Genomic DNA, 17,573 nt, shown 5'->3' with positions numbered 1-17,573 from the left:
ACAAGCTAATATTTATAGTGTATGCACTTATTTTAAAATATTCTTTAGCATGTAAACCAACAGCAACGAATATGATTTTTATGGCGCCCGTTGAAAAATCACTTAAATCCTTTTTGTAAACAAATTATAATATTGAACCGTGTTTCAAATTTGAATCCAAGAATAGTTAATCCTCGGGAAAAAAAGTTTTTATATGATCATAAATAAACATATATATTAATATACAATTTATATATGATCATATAAGAAATATATAAAAATAATATATGATCACATAAAAGCTTATATGATCTTATAAAATTCTTATAAGAATTTATATACTCTTGTGAGGGCTCTATAAAAATTGATATGATTTTATACAAAGTTATATATAACTTTATCAAATTACAAGATAAAATTTTATTTGCTTATATATATATTTAAACATATATGATCATATAACAGTTCATATGATCTTATAAAAATCTTACAAGAATCCATATAGTTTTATAAGGATTTTATAAGAATTGATGTAATTTTATATGAACCCTGGAAAAAGTTCTGATATAACCATATATAAACACATAAGTTCATATATGATTTATATATAATCTGTAAGAAATATATAAAAATCATATATGATTATATGGAAGCTTACACAATCTTATACAATTTTTGTAGGGATTCATATTCTCTTATAAGGATTTTGTAAAAATTGATGTGATTTTTTATAAAGTTACATATGAGTTTACAAAATTACTAGATCAAATTTTGTAACATATTTACAGTTATATATGATTATATAAAAACTCATATGATCTTGTAAAATTCTTATAATAATTCGTATAATCTTATAAAATTCTATATAACTTTATATTAAGTTCGATATAACATCATGAAATTACAAGAGCACGCTTTAAATGGTTATACATAACCATGTATGATCATATGAAATCTTATATGACTAAAATTCTTATAAAAATTCCGATAATTAATAAAAATTTATGTGATTTTATATAGAGTTATAAATAAATTTGTATTATTACAAAAGAGTTCAATAAGGTTATATAAAATCATATATGATTATATAAAAGTTTAGATAGTTTCATGATTTTTATATATAAATTTCTATGGTCTTAAAAGCAGGTTATCTTAAAGAAACATAATTTTATATAAAATACAAATGTGATGAAATTTGATCATATTTGGTGCATTATTTATGTAGGATGTATCAATTTGATTATTTAATTCTAGTAATATGCTATGGACTGTAAATACTCATAAATGTAAAACAGACTAGAGAAGCAGACGACGGGCGCACAGGATTCAAAGTTGAACAGCATTAAGGTAGTACATTAGTTGGAAAGGTGACCCCTTAGCAAAACAGCAGTTAACCGATCCGATATATTTTTTTTTTATTTTAATTCGTTCATGAATGATTATAAATAATTACTTGTCATCAGATCCTGCCAATTTTTAGATCTAATCATATATATGTTATTATATGTGTAATTAGACCAAATCATTTTTTTCCGGATATACATATCTTTGAATGATTATATAAGACTTTATATGATATTGTAGGATTTTATATGATTGTATAAGATTTTATAAAGTCATATAAGTTTTCGTAAGACCAATTTCATTATAACACTTTACATGATTTTATGAGTCACTTTTATATGGTTTATATATGATCATATAAGAACTTTTTTCTCGGGTTGTTTTTATAAATATTTTCGTACCTGCTCCATAATAATTCTGAAATTCATAAGTGTCCAAAGTTATCAGGTAATAAGTTTTTTTTTTAGTACGGGTCGCTTGCTTTAAAGAAAGCTTACCGTGTTTGACGGCTACTGATTTACTTTTTAGAGTAGTATTAAAATTTTGGAATTCATGTGGAATGAGTAGATATTAATTCGTACTCTCTGATCGAAAGATGTGAAGTTTAGAAGAAAAAAGTTCTGTAACTACTCCAAAAGCTATTTTTATAATGAGAATCTATGAATATCATGTCTGTCAATTATACTTTATCTATAAATAAATGAGATAAAAATCCTAAAGTTGGAATTTTTGTTATTTGATAAAATTTCCTGCAGCATTTAAATTTAAATCATCACATTATTGAAATTATCGATTTAGTCGATCAAACACGATAAAATTTTTAATTAACCTGTTTAAGAACTGTGATAAGATTTAATTCAAAATAATAACGGTTATTACAGAATGAAATCGAGTGTATGGTAAATCTCACAGTTCATCATTTTGTTATCTGAATTTTTTGTTATCGTTTTGGTTAGAATTCAAATAGCACGAATCATATTTTCTTGCAATCCTAAGTTTTAATAAATTCTGTAAAATTTTAATAGTGTACTTACAGTTTCCTGTCTATAGTAATAGCTTAAAACATATTGGTGGTTGGAGGATTCTTCAACTTAACATAATTATTTTTAGGACATTTCAGAAAAGAAACGTACTAATCATCTCATTCAATGTAACCATTTAGATATGTTGTAATATTGTGATGGATTTTTAATTTCCCGCTAAGAAAATTGAAAATTTTCAAAAATTCGGGAAGTTATTGGTTTCGGTCCGAATTTCAGAAATCGAATTTATAACAGATCTTGACGTTTCAAGGTTCTAGGAAGCTATTCTGACTAATTTCAAGATGATGTCCGAGTGTATGTATAGGTGTATGTACGCACATTAGTACGTATGTAAATATCTGTAACTTTTGAGCGGATGAATCGATTTCGATCTCTAAGGTGGCATTCGACGAGGCTTGTGAATTTCTACACACTGTGGAAAATTAAGCTTAATCAGTACATTGCGTTCGGAGATATTCCAAAAATAAAATTTTTTCAAAGATGATTTTCTTGGATAACTTTTAATGTGCTCGATGGATTGATCCAAAAATTTAATCAGCTCTAAAACTTTATAAGCCGCACCGAAAACCACGTCAACCATCAAAATCGGTTAATTCGTTCAAAAAAAACAATTGTCGAAAGAATTACAAAAAAATTTTTTTTTTAGTTTTTTTGAAATTTCTCAAAAACGACTAGACAAATTAATTCCAAAATCTGATCAGCTTTAGAACTCAATAAATGTGTCGATTGCCACCTCAACCACCTCAATCGGTCAATTCATTTGAGAGATATCGTTGGAGAAAAAGTGATAAAAACCATTTTTTTCGAAAACAATGGCGTACTTAAGTGTTTTTGAGCTTGAGGAGCTTGAAAATGTATTCACAACAATGCTTTCGAGCTCAAGGAGCTTGAAAACAGCCGGAAGTTTTGGGGCTGGCTCGCAGGGTCAACCATTAGACAGATTTTTTCTCTTATGTTGGTTAGCGTTATTATCTTTCCACTAAAAAAGATGAGGCTTTGTTTACCTCAATTTTAAACGTTGAGTATAAGTTAGTTTTTCATCGTTTCTCTAAATTTTCAGTTTTTAGAGATGTATCTTATCCAAACTTAATATTTTACCAAAAAAATAAATTATCTCAAAAACATTATACAGTTGAACAGGGATTTTTCATATCAGATGTAAAGAGACAAATATTGACTTTCATTTGTGGCTTGATATACGTGGGCTAGAATTGACTCCTCAAAACATTTTAATATAAAATGAATTTGAAAAATTACTTTGCTAAAAAAATTTCATGACGTCCGATGGATTCTCAAAAAATCTTACAAAGACTATAAGAATAAATAATCTCTATGAGATCTTATGGGCTTCATTCATACACTTATAAGAATCTATTGTTTTTTTTAAGCTGGGTAGTATCAAGCTACGAGTTTCAGTAAATATAACACTTAGAGGATCAGTCATCTACAGATGCCCATAAAATAAGATTTTATCTAAGCTATTGAGAGAAAAAAATTTATACATACCAACAGTTGAGATTCTAAATCCATTTTCTGTGCCGCAAGCTTTATTGCTCTTTCCTGATATTCAGTTAAAGAACCTTTTTCACCATCTAGTTGACGAAGAAGATCAGTTTTCTCAGAAAGGAGTTTTGAATTAAGAACTTCTAACTCTTTCCGCATTTTTTCTTCACGTTCAAAATTTTCTTGTGCTACTCGAGCTCTTTCTTGTAATTCCTGCAAATATGTATTGATTATTTTCGTATCATCCTTCATTTCAAGAGGAACAATAAAACAATCTTCTGTTTTATCAGAATCCATAATGTTATGTGAGTTTAATATTGTGATAAAATTTTTAATTCCGTATGTAAATGACAACTTAATGACAAATTAATTGAATTTAATTGATTCTGATACGAGATTAGGATAAATATATACTCTGCATTAACTCGATTTATTTTCAAAGTAATAGTAGAAACATAATCTTATTCATAACTAATACTCGACTAACTTAATCCTAAACATTTCACTCTAAAACTAACGGATCGAGGTTGCTTCCCTTTTTCTTTCTCCGTAAGTTAGTAAAAATATCACCCCACTACAATTTGGTCGTAATATTAGATGATATAATCTTATATAAATATTTATATCTCATAGTTACACTAGTAAAGGTTAATTTTAGAGCATATGAATTGATATAAATAGCTCGAGGTGGCTTTAGTATCATTTTACCTACTTCCTAAGAAATTCAGAAATCATCAAATAATATTTACTTTACTTTTTTTGGTATTATTTCTTTATGGTTATATATTTGATTTCAATAAAGAATACTGTTTTTGTGAACTGAATTGCAGATGTGCGGCTGAAAAACAAGTCTGAGTATTTATGTGCACTTTTGATCTATGTACACTAGGATGGCCCAAAAAAACCGACTATTTTTTTTCTTTTCGATCTCGCATGAAAATTTGTTGGCTTACGATGTTTTATGAAATCCCTTCAAAAATCAGCTCGATGAAAAATTTTCGAGAGGCCGCTCCGACTAAATTCGGATTTTTTATTTAAAAATTTTTTCTTTCTCGTAGCAGCAATAGTTTCTATTTGTGAAATCATGACTATGCTGAAAATTTCAGCCCAAAATTTAAATATTTATAACGGTGCTCAAGAATGTTGAATGTTAACTAATAATATATAACTAATACTTTGAATTAGTTTTTGTCTTTTTTATAAATTAATTATTGTCATTTTAGTCAAATATAACTTTTGCATAACCAAAAATATACAGGAAAGTCTTAAACAATAAAATTTGGTAAGTTTTGAATAAGCGAAAAACCTAAAAGTTGAATTAAAAAATAAAAAAGTATGCTAAAAACTTATTATTTCTATTTCTCGGGTTATATTTTCATTCATTCTTATGCAAATTGACGGTCAAAATATCGAAAAGCTTTATTATTAATATTTAAGGGTCGCTCAAAAACGTCCAAAAGACAGCACTCGGAAACATTCAATATTCTTGAGCGAGGTTTAAAAATTTTAATTTTGGGCTTGAATTTTCAGCGTGGTCATGATTTTACAAATATAAACTATTGCTGCCACGAGAAAGAAAAAATTTGAACTAAAAAATTCAAAGTTCGATCATTTTTGATATTTTCAAAATTCGTGAGCGACCTCTTGAAAATTTTTTATTGAGCTGATTTTTGGAGAGGCTCCTTACAACATCCTAAACCAACAAATTTTTATAAGATGACTCGAAAAAAAAAGTACTCGGCTTTTTTGGGCCACCCTAAGGTACACATATGTGATGATAGTGTTGCTGACAAATTTTAATATTAAGACAAAAGAATGTGCATAAAAATCGTTTGATTTTCGATCAACAAATATCATGTTCCAAAAGGGTTAACTCCTAACAGTCCGGCAGTAACAACCCTAGGTATAATAGTGTATAGATACTCGACAAAAGTCGTTGCGGATTCATATAAACATCCTGATAATACGCTTTGCTGCAAGATATATAGGATACTAGTTTTTATCACTATATATCGGAAATAGATGCATTCAAGTTTTTAGTATAATAAGAACGATTACAATAAGTTCTATTGTATTTTTAAGTCCGTTTCGCTTATCATAGCAGTGTATTTTATTAATTATTTGAGTGAGAATAAAGTTCAAAATTAACTAAACTATCGTTTTAAAGCTAGAGCTTCAGCTGATTTCATTACATTAAAAACAATAGGTTAATTGACAAAACTCTATAAGAGAATATCATTACCGATCGTAAGCGCGAAACCATCGCACATTCTACTATTGCTTAGACTAATTTGATTGCTGCGGATGTATGGAAGCGTTTATACAATCTAAATGTGATTTAAGTTCTTAATGTCCTAAAAATAGCGTATGAAGGAGTGAATCATCACCTGAGTCAAAAAAATAACTTGATATTAATTTATTTGATTTGCATTTGACTTAGTTAACTTGATTTAGGCTTCACTTACTTTTTTTAATTTCAACATGACTTTTTTAACTTAAAAATTTAAGTCAACTAAGTCAAATCCAAGTCAAACTTGGCTTGAATTTGAGTTGGCGTCAATTGGTACTGAATAAGATAACTGAGTCAAAAGCAAGTCAAAACGAAATTAGTTTTCATATCGTAAAATGTGTTTTTCAATAATTAAAAAAGGAAATTGAACTTGACTTGCTTTTATCTTGCTAGGCTTGCTTAATTTCAATTTTAAAAACTACGCCAAAATTGAGTTATTTTTTTGATCCGGACATTGTAAAATGATATTTTCATCCTCCAAGGTCTACCATACTTTTTAATTGTAACTTCGAATTAGCCTAATTCTTTAGCATAAAAAAATCATTTCGACAAAAGCTGCGTTCGAAGTAGAAAAAATGATTTCAAGCTAACGTAAACGTTCTAGTAGCAGATTATTTTTTTAATTCTTCGGCAGTTCGATTTTTCAGTACATCACTTGTATTTATTGTTCACAAAAAAAAATTTACTATTAATAATATACTAATAACTCAAAGATTTCCATACCCTTAATTGTTATAAATAGACAGTGAGACGTTAGCATCTTTAATCTTGCAATAAATCGTATATTGTTTAAGCAATTAATTGTTGAGTTTAAAAATTTCACATTTTTTTATCATGGTTGTCATTTTTAATTAATGGTTCTTTCTTCCCGTCTTTTTCTTCACTTATCGCAAGCAATCCGATGATAATCTTTCTTAACATAAAAATTTAGGGTCTGGTAGCTAATTTTATCATTTTAAAATAATGAAGTACAGATCATCATATTCTAAAATGATAATTTCAGCTTCCTTGACCTCATGTACGATTTAGAGTATAAAATTACTTTTTTAATTTTGATTCGGGTAATAATCTAAGAGTTTTGACCGACTACACTCTAAAACAAAGTATGTTACAAGAGTATTATTTTAACACATATTAAATATGTTCCATGTTTAAGGCTATAAGTAAAACTATAGTTTTTTGTAGTCACTTACAAGGGGTCATTCATAAAATACGTTCGCACTTATGGGAAAGGAGAGGGTGTCGCTTACTGTGACAAGATGTGACAAAGCGGGTTAGGGAGTTTAAAGAATTATGACGTTCGCAGCTCATATAGATAGAAAGTCATTCGTTTCATATTTGTAAATACATAAATATTCCTATGCATATATGTCCGTCATAATGGAAAAGGGGGTAAACCATTTGTGACGCAATATTGACAGTAGGATCGCAAAAAATGTGGCATAGCGTGAAAGGTGAGGGGGAGAGGTAGGGAATCTAAAAAGGTAAAACTTTGCGTCACGTATTTTATGAATGGCCCCAAACACGTTTCACGGTATTTTAAATATCTATAAATTGCTTATGACGTTTTAATGTTATTTGGCAAGTGTGTTAATTTTTATTACATACTTGGTTTTAGAGTGGACTTTGATTCTACATGAATGTTTGAGACCGGTATATTTCGTTTTTTCAAACTTTTAAATGTGTAACGCATGACTTGTTAGATATGTTAATTATGTGGTACAATAGAGAAGTATTTTAATTGCTTACCGCTAGTTCATCTTCAATTCGAGTCGCATTAAGCAAAGGCTTAATTTTTTGCCATAATTTCCACCAAGGCCATGTACGAAGTTTGAGATATCTACGGAGATTACGTTGAACAACTTGAAGAGCAAGACGCTGTTCTTGTAACTTTTTGAAATCTTTGCGTGCTAGATAACCACGCATATAAGCTTGCATCCAAGATACAATTTTACTAAGGCGTTCATCACGTAGCTCCTCCATTTGACCTAACACTCCAGCACGGAAAAATACCTATAGAAATGATTAGTTTCAAAATTTTAATGGGAATATAGATATATCATAGAATGTACTTATTAGTATAGTAATAATCACTCAGGTAGTTATTCAAATAGTCAAATATGACTTCCAAAAAAAAAACAATTTTGCTGAATAAAGTAGAAAAATACCAGTTTCCACACTAATTACATGAAAAAGCCTTTATTTATTATTTTCTTTATTTTATTTACATACCAACTAAGCTTTATGTTATAAGGAGAGAATTTGTCAGTAAGCTTTAAGTCTAAAATATATATAATTATTTAATTATTCCACTCGACATAGCAATGGTTACTGTTTTTTTCTTCGTTCCGTGTAGCAAAGAAATAAAGTGATTGGAGTATCTAGTTTAACCGAGCATGAATTAAACCATTATTAAACCATCATAATTAAATTCAAACTAAAGTAAAAAAAAAAAAAAAAAAAAAAAATTGTTCAAAGAATTGAAAAACGAAGTATAATTTAAAACAAAGCTATAACTTAAAGTAGACATTTTCATCAATTAATCGAACAATTTCTAAAATAACAAAAATAATGAATCAGTTTTATGTCAATTTAAGATAAAGCCTACTTAAGCTTAATTTAGACCGAAACTCTAATTGAAACTGTTTTACAAACACATTTACCATCTTGCCGGAAAAACTGTAAATTTTTTTCAGTTGAAATTTTTTTTTTATTTCAGTTCGTAACCCAAATGTGAATTAATTAAATACCGGTTTAATTCAAGATTTTTCTAAACAGCTAAACTTTGCTGCCTTCTGTATAAAAGAAGTTTTTAAAATTAAAAAATAAAAAAATCTTTTTTGATGCGTTAAGCCTCTAATTTATTGAGAAGTAATGCAATTCAAACGTTCTTTTTTTTCTTTTCTTAACTATTACTTCCTCTTCGATTTTACTAGAAGACATCTAGATGAAATATCGTCATATTTAAGAAATCTTAATCAAGCAACAACTTGCCCAGTGTTGCTCTCAGTTATTATAAAATTATTGAGGCCTTAACTACGGAAGCCGAGTAGCTTCCTTTCAACTTGCAAAAAAGCGACTCTACCTCACATCCACTTTCAGCAGGTGCACTTTTCCACAAGTGAACATGTTGCAAGTGGGCGCGAGGTAGAGCCACTTTTTTATAAGTTGAAGGTGAGCTGACCCGGTCTCTGTACATTCGTAACTTTCGTACTCAACATCCAAAAGTTGTACATTGAGAATATATATATTTTTCCTATAAATAAGTTGTATTTTCGTAAAGTATATTTACATTTCTCATATATATTTGATGGATATAAGAAATATTATTCTTATAAGGGTATACCATTTTCTTGAAGGTTTATATGATTGCAAGTAATATTTTACCAATTGAGTAAATATTATAATGCTTGATTGAACATTGCATTTCTAGATTTTGTTTTGATTTTGACATCAAAGTTCTATGAAAACTTCTTGTCGAGTATTGTTGTAAGTTACTTTGCTTAACGAACCAAAAATAACTTAATGTATAAGCTTCCGAAATTATATATATATATATATATATATATATATATATATATATATATATATATATATATAAATATGTGTGGCTTTTTGACAAATAGCTTTTTTGTAAGGAATATGAATTTTGAAGCTAGAAAAGACTGTAAGTATAATTATGGTTGTCGAAAACTGGTATTTTCAATGACCGTGACAATTTCATAAACTATTTGATTATTACTCATTATTGGTAAGTACATTGAAAAAAAGTAATTTGATTCCCATAGCAGATAAAAAAATTAATCCCAAACCAACTATTAGCAAAAACAAATTTTGATTAGGAAAACTTATTTTATATGAATATTATTTATAGTATATGAACTTTAGTACTGCTAAAATTATATATATTCTTAACATAAGAAACGGTATAAGTTTATAATTTTTAGTAAAAATCTTTTTGAAGTTATAAAGAAATAAATCAAACAGGATTCGTCATTTTTTGCGTGTTTCAAAGCCAAGGTTGTTTATACCTTGGTAGTTCCCAATCGGAACTGATCTCGTTCAAGAGATATTGTATCTAAGATGAGTTCAGTTGCTTTTTTCGGATCCATTCCGTTTTTAACAGCTTTCGCACAAAGAATTTTGTATCTATTAAGAAAAAAATCACACAAAAAAATATTAAATGCACAGAGTTTTACGTATCTATTGATTAATAACTACAATAAAATATAATCCCAATCGAAGGTATTTAGTTTAGTCATATTATGCATAATGAATGATTTACACAATGTATAAAATAGGTTCATTAAAAACTCTTTCAAAAGTTTTTTATTAGTGAATTATACCACCGAATCGATATTCAAAGTGTACATTAAACCTAATTATCGTTGAAGACGTAAGTATCTCCATCAGACTTAAATAATTATCAAAACTTATATCAAATCTACTTAACATACCGTAAACGTGAATAAGGCACAAGTGAGCCTAAAACACAAACACATAAAGAAAATTGGGGATCTTCCCACGACAATATTGTAGTAAAACATTATAATAGCGAATACTGTAATGTGTAGTAAAGCGTAGTACGTATATAGTATTAAAGACTGAATATTGTAGAAAACATTGTTGACTGTAGTTGGCGTTACTATACGTATGTTTGCGGTTATTCCAAGTTGAAGCTGGCGTCTTATCTCCAACTAGTAGTAATCTCAGCTACTAAAATTTCTGTTGTAGCAACTACAATTTTTTTACTTGACTAGAATCGATTTAGACTTTAGGAAAAAAAGAAAATTATTTCGGGAACATATTACTGCTAAAAAGTATTGTCGAAAAGCTTGAAGTCTATGAATGAAAATGTTTTGCAACTGTAAAAAAAAATAAAGCGGAAATTTTAGACAAAAATACTCAGGATGATTAGTTCTCTAAATTTTTTTAAAGTTGCTAAGAATCTTTATTCTTGGATTTTTTTTTTCTAGACATTTTTCAATAGCAATAACATACTCTTGGAATAATTGGACTACTTTATTTTAAGTCTAAATAGGTTCTATCTACGTTTAAAGTTTCTGCAAGTGTTATTGTGTCTTCAGTTTGTTGACTAGATTTAATAAAAGTTACTAATTATTTAAATCTTTGAAGGACCAGTTTACGTTTGCAATGTTGAGTCGGTTTAATCTGCCATTGAAATTTCAACACGTTTAGCACCTAAAACATTAGCATTAATTTCAAATAGGATATATGAAAGACCTCCAGTTTAAAATAACCTTTTAGCATGATTATTACATATTTCATGCGTATAAGTTTTGCGTATGATTCTTATAAAAGTCATACAACATCAGAGGTCTTCCGTAAAATCTTACAGAACTTTATGTAATTCTTATATTACTTTTGTATGACTTTGACATTAATTATTGAACTCTAAACAAAGCGTGCATAACGGATATGAGATAATTACAAGAATCTTACATTTGCATGTCTCTTATACGATCTTACAAAAATGTTTTATTTTTGTTTAATTTGTGTATGGATTTTTGAACCCTAACTTAGATATATCAGATTTATGTACGATACAAGCATCCTACACTTTCATATATCTCTTATAAGATTTTTTATGATTATAATTTTGTTCTTGTACGTATTTTACATAAATTTTATTGATCCTGATTCAAGCATACAAAATTCATGTACGAAACTTGAAAGACACTTATATCGTCATGTATACTTTTTGTAAGAACGTACAAGATCTTATAAGATCTTACATAAGGACTTTATAAAAATTAGCGAGCAGGATGAGAATAGCTTCAATTTTGTTCAGCTATATTTTATTCCATAGTCTGTTACTATATAACGTGATTTATAACATATAGTCCAAGCCAGTGCTTGGAAAGGAAAGATGAATATGACATCGAATAAACCCGTTTTTTGGGGTAGCTTATTATTCTACATATCTAATAATGTTAACAATGTTCGTGTAAGGATGTATAAATGTATATTTAGAAATGATTGTTTTAAAAGCTAATAAGTCTGCTGGTTTTGTTTAAGTGTTTTCAATTAATTTAACCATCGTAATTAGAATCCATACTATTTTTTATCAGTTTCATGTTCTGTATTTAAATGATAATAATTTTATTCAAAAAAAAATTAATAAGAGTGATGCTTTTTAGATAAATATAATGCAAGGTGAGTTGTAAAGCAATATTTTGGCTAATAGTCAAGCATAAAATTGTCTGAGTCTTATGCACGACATGCCTTCGTATGTCCAAGACGATATTGATCGGCATCAAGTCCTGAAGCTTCCAAAATTGCTGCACCAGCCTTTTTTGGGTCTCCACCTACTTGGTCAACTGCTTGTGGGGCTAATATCTTGTACCTAAAGCAAGACGTCACATGCAAATAGAAAGGTAACTTATTAGTATTTGTGATCACTACTGGCTTTTATGTATGTATACAAAGCCCAAAATATTGTCTACGATTCCTGTTAAATTATAAGAGATAGAAAAATATTTTATCTATACGATGAAGGAATTTTTCACAAAAACTTATGATTTTTAATGATATTAAATGATTTCATGTATTTTGTGATGATATTTCTCGGGGACTAACTTAAACCATGAGCATATTCTTAGAAGGTGCGTGCTGGATATAAAAGAATAAGACATTACTATAGGTACATCATAGCATTTTAAATATTGACTGGAAAAAATATTTTCAGTGCAGGAACATAATCAGTCAAGGGAAACAACCATTTCAATTGATAAACATTCATTAATAATCGAATATTCATGACTAGCCTTTGTATGTCCGATTCTGTAGAGGTCTGGATCAAGACCACAGTCATCAAAACATTTTTGTGCTGCTTTTTTTGGATCAGTTTCTTGAGTCATTGCCACCGGTGATAAAATCATGTAACTATATTAAGAGGAAAAAAAAACCATCTAATTTTGATCTTTCTCCATTAATATAAAAAAATCTATATATTCTGATCAGTATTTCCGAATCACGCAGTCTCGGACCTAAAATAATAATCTTTTACCATTATTTTTTTACTAATTTGTTCTGTAAGGATAAATCTTCTATTATCGAGTTTGTAAATCTATTAAAAGCAACTAAACTATAAGCAAAGTATTTCTGAAAATGTAAAAAAACACAATTAATACATTAGCGAAGTATTGATACCACGAAAACATTATTCTTCAATTTTAGTGAAAATTAATTCATTCAATTGGTAGTCCATATGCCACCAGTTGCTTTTGTGCCCAAGCTAAAAATTTAATGGCCCACGGTTATTGTTAATTAAGTAAAAAAAAGTCTAAAATATTTCTGTAAGTTTGATAATTTTTCAGATATTTAATCTTAAGGTCAAAATATGCAGTCATAAGGTAAATGTCCCAATACCGGAACGATTTGATAATCATTATATTATATTTCAACTCGTACGCGATGAAACTAAATAAAACTTTCATTATTTGAAACCTTAATCTTTCAGTTAAAAAATAAGATATAGAATAGATTTTAGAAAATATTTAAAATATGAAAAAAAAATGTTAATTAGAGCAATAGTCTCGAATTCATGACTTTTTCATGTCTCTTAATGGTTTTGCTAAGAAATCAGTCAATGGTCTTAAGCTTATAGAAAATGCATAGAATTACTTTTCAATAATTTTTTTTTTGTATATGCATCTTGAATGACGTAAAATTCAAGAAAACATATTAAAAATATGAAAAAAGTAGTATTATTTTATTAATTTTAATGTTCGTCTATTGGTACACCAAAATGAACCCGTGCCCAGTACCGGAACAGTCAGTCATATTAATGTTATCGATAGACATTAACGGTGAGTTTTATTGACTGGCTAAATCAAGTACAATATTAATTATTACTGGAGCTCTAATATTTAATGCAGTATGTACAATTGTTATAAAAAATAGATTAAGTATAGATAAACTCTAATTTAAATCATAAAAAATAAATTTTAGTTTTTAGTTTTTTTTTTTAATTATTTTTCTAGTATAACCTCAAATGATTTATTCTGTTTCTATTCTTTAGTTCAAAATATTTATTTTCATTAAATATTCAATCATTTTTAAATTTTAAATATATTTTACATTATGGATGTGATATAGCAGACATCAGACAAATTTAAAATTATTAATAAATCGAGTAAATAATTAATAATATAAAATTAAAAAAAATGCGAATTCAAAAAATTTTGAAATTAATAGTGCTTTTTTTGTTAATATTATTTTTTTAATTATTTATCTTATTTATTTATAATTTTAAAGTTCTCTGATGTCTGCTACATTCATACTCATTTTACATTAATATTATTTAATAATTATTAATATTTTCACCATGAATAAATGCAAAAAATAACTTATTTTATTTACTGTTCCGGTATTAGGACAACCGAATTCCCATATTGGGACAAGGCTATTTCAGCGTTCCGGTATTGGGTCTTTTGGGTGTCATAGAAAAAATTTTTTTTTTATATTAAATTTAAGAAAAATGAACTTATTTGATTATCTTTAAATTGGTAAATGTCTATTCTATATGATGTAATAAATTATTTTGGTTTATAATTTATTTGAATATTTTTAAAACGATAAAAATCAGTCATATACCCTTCGTCGTTCCGGTATTGGGACATTTACCTTACTACCACTGACATGCTTTGTGTATGCACAGCAGTCTGGTAGGTATACTCATGTAAATGCGCCATATTTTATGACACTTTTTCGAGGCCGTTTCATATTTCCCATTTAATGATATTTTCCTGTTTAAACATCGGAGGATATTTTTTACGTCTGATATTTTATTTTTTTTCCCTCATGAATTTTAATAATTATATTATCAATTATTATTAATTTTTTCTCTATAATTGTACATCTACTTGATAAAATAAAGACACTAAAATAATTTATAAATTAAAGCTACATTTAAATTTTAACGTGAGTATTAGAGGAGTGCATGTTTGAATTTTTCCACTTTTCATTTTTCTTTCACAATTTTCCAAATCATAAGTTTAGTCTATGTTGAAAAATTTGAAAAGTGTGTAAATAACTAATAGTTTCTACGGCTTGAGTTCTATTTTTTTAGGAGTACCACGTTTGCCCCCCCCCCCACCTATATATATAAGCTTCATAACCAATTTTTGTTTTGGAACCTGCTGGTTTATCTATAACAGATTATGGCAAAATTTTTCAAAAATTCTACTATAGGAACGAACCCAATTCCTATATTTTTGAAAAATCTACTAAAAAAGTTAACTTATAACATCAGAAAATTTTGTTTTTACTGCCATGAATATCTCTTCTTGAGGGATCGTTCTCGATAAGAAATAAGTAATATTTGCTAATACGATTGTTAAGACTACCCGGGAAAAAATGATCAGACCTGATCAGACATGAGTCTTCAGGCCTGATCAGATAGGGAAAATCACCGGGTATGATCAGATCTAATCAGGCCTGTTCATGTCTGATCAGGTATGTTCATGCCTGTTCATGCCCATCCGAGTAAAAAAATTTCAGATAAAAAATGGCCCTATATAATTGTGTATAGCTATATATAACTATTTATGTATAATTCTATATAATTATTTCTATTAAAATAAGAAATAAAAAACAAATTGGGCGTGTGCAGGATTTGAACCGTGGGCCTCGCTCTTAAAGGAATAACCCGCTACCCATTGACCTAAGAGATTGACTTGATAAGAAAGTTTCGTATGAACTTCAAGTAATAAAAATCTTATACATGATAGATTCTTATTCAACAAAATTTTATATCTAATTTATTGATTATTGATATATAGTTATATAAAATTATATATAAGTTAGATATAATTATAACTACATTAGCTATACATATTTATAACTAAATTAGTTGTATATAATTATAACTAAGTTTTTTAAATTCAATCCCATGTATCAGGCTGGATCAAACATGATCATGCATGATCAGGCCTGAACGTATTTAACGCTTCAGACATGATCATGTATGAACAGGCATGATTATATTTGATTTATCAGGCATGATCATGCCGAATTTCAGGCCTAATCATACATGAACAGGCATAGTCATGTTTGAGCATTTTTTCCTGGGTGAAGAGAAAAAAAATATAATGCGAGAAGCTAAAAAACCCCATGTTATATAAGGATGTACGAGCACTGTAATCTTTAAAAGATTTAGGTTTTGTTGAATTCTTGCATGTAGTTTACATGCAGATAAATCAATTACTGATGTTTGAGTAGGTGTCATCGAGGTCTTCTATTAACTACAAATTTTCAAACGTGGGGACTTAATAGATTTGTCTTATGGACTAAACCTCAAATATTGATATGTGTTCGTTTTTGTTAGTGTTACATGTAATGGATGAATACAAGAAAAACTATGGAATTGAACGAAAATTAATTTAAGACATTAGTCTATAATAAATGCATAACTATATACTAATGAATATCACGTGACTATGGCTATCCCATTATCGTGTGGCCTGGTACCCTGCTTATTCTTTCTTAAGTGGGAGGAACTTTATTAATTGGGAACTCTTAAATGACCCCAAAAAATTATTTTTCAATATATCAACTAACGATTTATCGGGCATCTGTGAAACAAAAAATTTCTTTGGGAAACAGCGAGTACCCTATGGGTACAGAAATATTCATAAAAACAATTATTTACCGAAGTTTAAAGTCGGGATACATCATTCTATTCGGAAATCCTTTGCGACAAATACGAATGCCTTCAAGCACACCATTACAAGTTAGCTGATGCATTACAAGGTGCGAATCAATAACTCCCGGCTGTTTCATTTCATTGGGAATAATACAACGAACGAAGTGTGGTTGGGTTGCTCTTAGAGTTGTCATGAGATTATTAAGCTGTTCCTTATAGGATGATGATACAGTAGAGAATCCACCACCTTTTTTACCACGTCCACCCTTCGCATCTTTTCCTCCATCACCAGACTGACCTGGGTGGTCAGCAAAAATTTCCACCAGAAGTTTATTGGTTGACTTTTTGAATTGATCAACTACAGTGTCGTTTAAAGGATCTTTGTTCTTTTCTAGCCATCCAGTAATATTGTATGGAACCTAAAAATTTATTCGTTTTCCATGCACAATAAATCGATTAGAAATTAAGTATTATTATTAAAACTTACATTGCCAGCGTAGTGACCAATAGCAAAATGAGCTGCCTGTTGACCGGGCTTAGGTGGTTTTGGTTTTAAAAAGTTTGGACTTTTTCCAAGATGATTATTATTAAGTTTTTCTTCAAATGTCTTATCTGTAGCTTTAGGGAACATAGATTCTTCTTCAAGGATGGAAAGAATCCCCATAGGCTACGAAATCAAAACAAAACAGAATTGTTAATTAATTAAAATACTTATATATTATGCCTACATTAAAAATGATATGTT

General features: G+C 28.5%; 1 protein-coding gene across 14 annotated transcripts in view; it reads right to left on the bottom strand.

Moving 5' to 3' along the window:
* LOC103577568 (myosin heavy chain, muscle) overlaps nt 1-17,573 on the bottom strand; it is a 93,547-nt gene that overhangs the window by 29,844 nt on the left and 46,130 nt on the right. For 7 of the 14 annotated variants that reach the window (XM_014442846.2, XM_014442865.2, XM_014442852.2 and 4 more), the window contains exons 12-16: nt 17,316-17,495; nt 16,835-17,247; nt 12,406-12,526; nt 7,909-8,172; nt 3,873-4,082 (exon numbers count right to left, since the gene is read on the bottom strand). In XM_014442846.2, the coding sequence (XP_014298332.1) occupies nt 3,873-4,082; nt 7,909-8,172; nt 12,406-12,526; nt 16,835-17,247; nt 17,316-17,495 (1,188 nt within the window). Of the gene's footprint in view, nt 1-3,872; nt 4,083-7,908; nt 8,173-10,190; nt 10,309-12,405; nt 12,527-12,947; nt 13,066-16,834; nt 17,248-17,315; nt 17,496-17,573 lie in introns of all 14 variants that reach the window. The other 7 variants (XM_053738232.1, XM_014442872.2, XM_014442887.2 and 4 more) reach the window with 2 other exon arrangements.

The sequence above is a fragment of the Microplitis demolitor genome, chromosome 4 (genome assembly GCF_026212275.2).
Source record: "Microplitis demolitor isolate Queensland-Clemson2020A chromosome 4, iyMicDemo2.1a, whole genome shotgun sequence".
In the NCBI taxonomy this organism is placed as follows: domain Eukaryota; kingdom Metazoa; phylum Arthropoda; class Insecta; order Hymenoptera; family Braconidae; genus Microplitis; species Microplitis demolitor.
The sequence above is the reverse complement of the archived record's forward strand: the minus strand, read 5'-3'. Positions and strand labels throughout refer to the sequence as shown.